This window comes from Antrostomus carolinensis, unplaced genomic scaffold (genome assembly GCF_000700745.2).
Source record: "Antrostomus carolinensis isolate BGI_N321 unplaced genomic scaffold, ASM70074v2 scaffold24756, whole genome shotgun sequence".
Taxonomy (NCBI): Eukaryota; Metazoa; Chordata; class Aves; order Caprimulgiformes; family Caprimulgidae; genus Antrostomus; species Antrostomus carolinensis.
The window spans coordinates 1-5229 of record NW_010324282.1 but is presented as its reverse complement, the minus strand read 5'-3'; the positions used below and the strand labels follow the sequence as shown (position 1 = coordinate 5229).

General features: G+C 49.4%; 1 protein-coding gene across 1 annotated transcript; it reads left to right on the top strand.

Moving 5' to 3' along the window:
• Positions 1-167: 167 nt before the first annotated feature.
• Positions 168-3967, top strand: DRC10 (dynein regulatory complex subunit 10; the record flags this gene model as incomplete). The annotated part of the gene is made up of 3 exons (XM_010170902.2): positions 168-857; positions 1996-2229; positions 3896-3967. Coding segments are annotated over exons 1-3 (996 nt in total), but the record flags the coding sequence as incomplete, so codon positions are not given.
• Positions 3968-5229: the final 1262 nt, after the last annotated feature.

The window sequence follows — 5229 nt, the reverse complement described above, 5'->3', positions numbered from 1 at the left end:
CCGCGCTGTCCCCAGCCCCGCACCGAGGGGACCCTTCACTCTCACGGCCAGACACCTCGGCCCCCTCACTGCCCCTTCCTGCCCCCTTGTCCCCACCAGCGCAGCCCCTGCGGGCACCCAGCTCCCCTCTCCCACCTCGTCCCCCTGGCAGCGCAAGGCTGGGAAGGATGGAGGTGCCTGTGTCCCACCAGGAGCCCTGCTCTTCCCTCCAGGGTGGCCCCAGGGACCCGCCAGCCCCTCTCCACACACCTCTAGGGACTGCAGAGCTGCCATCCCTGCCTTCCATGAAGATCTTGGATCCACGTCAGTTAGAACCCAACAGCATGGAGACAGAGAGAATCGTGACTGTCTTGGATGAGACAATTGCCAAGCTGGAGCTGACCAGTTTAATCCCACGTATTATCGACTCGCTGGACAGTTTTGGTGATCTGCTGGGACCTGAGATCACAAACAGCCTGATCAAGCTCCAAAAGCTTTCGAAGGAACTGGAGCACCTGCTTGCCAGCTCTGAAGGGGACACCAGGAGAGATGAGGAACAGCGGGGCTGTCTCTGCTTGTTAGAGCAACGTCTGAAATGTTCTGTTAGAAATGTCCTGAGACTCATGCTGGCCAACCCTGCGCTTTGCCAGGCTCTGAAATGCAAAGCCCGGGCGAGAGAGTCACCAGCTGAAGCCTTTATCAAAGCCTTTGGGGAGTTCAGGAGTTTCATGCTTGAGAGATTCCTGACTAGTCCCATGGAAGAGGAAGAGAGGATTAAGTTCATGGAAGACATCTCCCTCCGGATTAAGAAAAACACAGAAGCAATCAGAGCTTTCCAGGCAGAACTGGCAGCAGCAATCCGGACTCAAGAGGAGGAGGTAGGATATTGTGGGAACCTGTTTTCCAACAAAGCGTTACTGAAGCAGAGCTTTAGTAAGCTAAAAACTGATCCCTTTCTTGCAGATCCTAAAGAGGAAGTTCCAGAAATGATTTCAAAACCAGATCCTAAATTTAAAGATACTATTTTCATTGTAAAATATAATGAGAAAAACCCCGCTTTATTGCATGCTTGATTTTTTTTTAAAAAAACTTGAATTTGATATGTTTTGAACCTGTTTTCACAGGCCAACTTGAACGACACAAGTTCCTGAGTTTAAAAAGGAGCTACAGGACAGGCACAAATTGCTGCAGGAGCATTTTGTCAGGGCTACAATGTCAGCTGCCAGCACGAGGCTTCGTTCACTGCTGATGAAATGATGAAAAGTCATTCCAGGCAGAGATTGCTCTGATTAAAATCCATTTTTAATATCTGTTCTGCCTTCACTCTTGCTTAAAACCAACATTTCTCAGACTTCCAGCTCTGTAATACTGGCTGCCTTAGAGCATTTGTCATTAATATGTGATTATATGAATTAATTTTTTTCAGTGAAGGCACAGACAAAGGCACGGGCATTTCACAGGCTCTTTCTGTGAGTCCACAGGCTGTGCCAGCATCCAAGCCCCTGCACTCCTGACAAGCAATCCTTTGTTTTATCCATATGCTTTTCTTCCTCCTTCCCGCAAGAGGGGTCAGAGGAGAAGGTTTTGTCATGTGCTCGCTGCACTGAATGGTGCTAACAGAGACAAGGGCCTGCTCTCCCCATTCCCTCCACTCCTTGGAGACCTGTGGATGGAGACACACGGGATTTTTATGTGCAGGTTGGCAGCTTGTCCAAGGCATCGTGAATAAATCTGTTTCACTGCGAGGATTTCTCTCGCAGGCAGCGCACTGAGCTGTGTCCCCCAGACAGTCACTCAGCCTAATCCAAAGCTTGAGGGAGACACAGGGCTCGCTCCACAGGTTTCTAAAGCACCAACTGTTCCCTCAGCCAGCAGTGGCAGGTCCCTGTCCCTACCAGAGCAGCAGGGTCTCTTCCTAGATCTCCACCTTTGCAAGGCTGTCTTGCTTCTCCTGCCCACCTCGTGCCTCACCGGCATGTCTCCATGGTATTTCTTCCTCTTCTTTTCTCCATCTAGATTCAGAAGAAGGACAATGCCATCAAAAACCTCAAAACCAGCATACAAGATCTGACCCAAGATTGCAAGGCTGGCATCCAGCAGATCAAGGAGGAAGGAGAAATACAGCAAAAAGAGGAGCGACAAGCCTCCTGGGCGAGGTGTGCCAGGCTACAGCAGGACATTCAGGAGCTGGGAAATCAGCTCCATACCCTTGTACTGGAGCATCGAGCATCAGAGCTGGCTCTCAGAAAGGTAAACAGGAGGAGAGCTCTAGAACAGGAGCTTTAAAACCTTTTGTGGTGCTGTCAGCTCTGGCTGCTGCAGGTAATTATTTGGTTCCTGCTAGTTCCTGGCAGGATGCACATGCTGGTTGTCAGAGTGTACCTGCTCTGTCCTCATGCTCTGCTGAGTCCAGTGGAAAACAACCCTGCAGCGACAGCAGGGAAGTAGCCTGCTCACAGGTCCTCCTGCTGCCTGAGCTCTGAAAACACCTCTACGCAGTGCTGTGACTCTGCATGCTAGAGAGGTTGTGCTCTAGTCAGAGTGCCGAGCAGCAAAACAGGCCAGGAATACGTAGAGAAGGGATCTGGTGCGGGGTAAGCAGAGCAAACACAATGCTGGCTGCATATAAAGCCATCTTTTAGAACTGACTGGAGTATTCGGTGCAGCTGATCTTGAGAGTGAAGCAGTTCCTACTCTGTCTGGCACTTTGCTGAAGACACAAGCCAAGGAGTCGGGTTGAGTTGGATGAAGGGAAAAAGTGTTTTATCCCAGTGCTGAGCAGATGCAGAAGGAGGAAACAGGAGCAGCAGGGAGGCTCAGGCCCCCGCATCAACAGCTCTGCCCTGAGCGAAGTGTGCTGGTGACACAGGGCACAGAGAATCTAGAACTGGAAAAAAGAGCATTTTTTTCCCCTCATTTTGCTCCTACTGGGATTTACTCCAAACAAGCACTGGCCTCCCACAGGCAGGACAGCACACACGGGGCGTGGGGCATCTCTCACTCTTGCACTGGGCGATTTAGAGCAGAGTGGCAGCAGGGCTGGGCACTGACCAAGCATCAAATGCAAGTTAGAGCCGCAGAACAAAATCCCAAATTCACCTACTTAAACCTCCTTTAATGGAGGGGCTTTACCAGGCAGTTCCTCCTGAACTGCAGGTCCCTGCAGTATTTGTTGAGTATATTTGAGTTGAGTACATTCTAATACTCAGGCAAAGATGGACTGACCCCAGAGGTCTCTTTCCCCCATCTTCTAGCCCTGGGTGGCCCGAGGTTTTACTTGTGGTCTAAATAGCTGAGGTCTGACCTCATGATGGCCCTGGGAGCCTTTGGGACATCCTGGTTCAGTGTCATACAGGAAACTGCATGGCACTTGTGATGAGCTCTAGCTGATGTTAATGATTCCACAGAGCACAGAGAGAGCAGCTTGAGGTGAACTGCCCATACCTGGTTACACCACAGTACAGCCACCGTTAAACTGCTTCACAGCTAGAAATATCTGCTTTTTTTTAAAGGCTCCATCTTTTGAGCACTTTCTATCCTGCTTTCATGTTTAGCACTTCTCTATTGCTTCAATTTCAGGGTGTTTGCCTCAGTTTGTCGATGACTTGCCACATTCCTGCAGACATTTTTATTTCCTACTGCAGAATGCACTTTTCAGATGCGTTTCAACCCTCAGCCCTCACCCAGCTCCATGCTGTAAACCCAGTAAAGCCCTTTTGGCCTCAGGGAATGTCCCATGAGAATCACCAAACCAGGGCAAACAAAAAATGTGTCAGCTGAAGGAAGCTTGCCACAAGAAGTTGTTATATTAAAATATAATGATACTGGAGCTCAAAGCTACATTGTTTTCTAACTCAGGCTACTTTTTACCAGGCTTCAGGTGCCTGCAAGGAACTTATCTTGTTTTGTGTTTCAGAGGAACTGCAGAGTGGAGACAGAAATTGTGAACTGGATCCAGAAATATGACACAGACATGGAAGAAAAACAGGTATCCTCTCTAAAGTGCTTTGTTCTCCCACGAGGTGATACGCTCAGGTAGATTCCCATACAAATGGACTTGTACGTGGCTCCTACACAGGGGGCTGTAGAAGTGAGGAGCATTTTTCTATCCACGAGAAGTACAGGCTTTAGAAGGAAAGGTTATCACTGTCCTGCCTATGTGTCCAGGAGTTCTCTGCTGCTTTGACTTTAGAAAAAGTTACAGCCACTGCTAAATCCCACAGTACTGGGGGCAAATGGGTTGCCATGTTCTGTCAGACACACCCACCTGGTGATAGGGAATGGCATTTTCACCTTTGCTTCAGTCCTTGATCCTGTTCGCTCAATCTGGTGTCCAAATCATGCTCCTGTTTCTGCTGGTTCGCTCGAGAGACATCTCTCAAGTGCTAAGAAACCAAACAGCCTGCATACCCCTGCCTTGGCATCCAGCTCAACCACGACAGGCTGAGAGCCACGACAGCACACCCAGCCTCACCTCTGAGAAGGCCCTAGTTGCTTTCCTGTTCCTGCCCTATTTATGGAGATGGCTAAAAGCTGCTGGATTACTAACAGAGCAAAACACAGGGAGGGGCCTAGAAGCTGGCTGCTAATTGTAAAAAATTATCCCCCTTCGTCATCAGGTGTTTAACAATGTGATTATTGTGGTTTCCTGTCTGCTGGGTGGCTGGACCACCACGTCACAGTGTTAGGGGCAGAGCTGGCTAAGGCAGACACACATCCACAGTGCTGGTACCCCTCATCTTCCACCTCCGCATGGCTTCCTCAAAGGCATTTGGAAAGGCACAAACTGCTGCTGAGCTGGGAAGTGCAGTAACATCATTAAAACGACCTGTCCTTGGCCTTTTCCAGCCTGACACAGTCTGGCTCTTCTCAGGCTCTCAGCACTGTACAGCACATTAGCTGGGCTTCAGCGCCATCATCTAAATGGCTTCATAGAAGAGCTGTTACCTCAGGCTCAGCCTTACCCAAACTGCTGCGAAACCTCCTTTTGCTGAGAGCATACGCAGGAGGGGCTCTGACCTGTGCTGCTTGCCGGGCGGGCAGCCAACACAGCCACTCGCTCACTGCCCCCACCCAGGGGAGAGGGGAGAGAGTTGGGGGGCAAGGGGAAGGAGACTCGTAGGGTGAGAGAAAAACAATTTAATCACTGATATAAAATAAAACTTAAAATAATAATGATATTAAAATAATAATGATAACAATAATAGTAATAATAAAACATGTCAATGAGTGACACCCAGTGCCATTGCT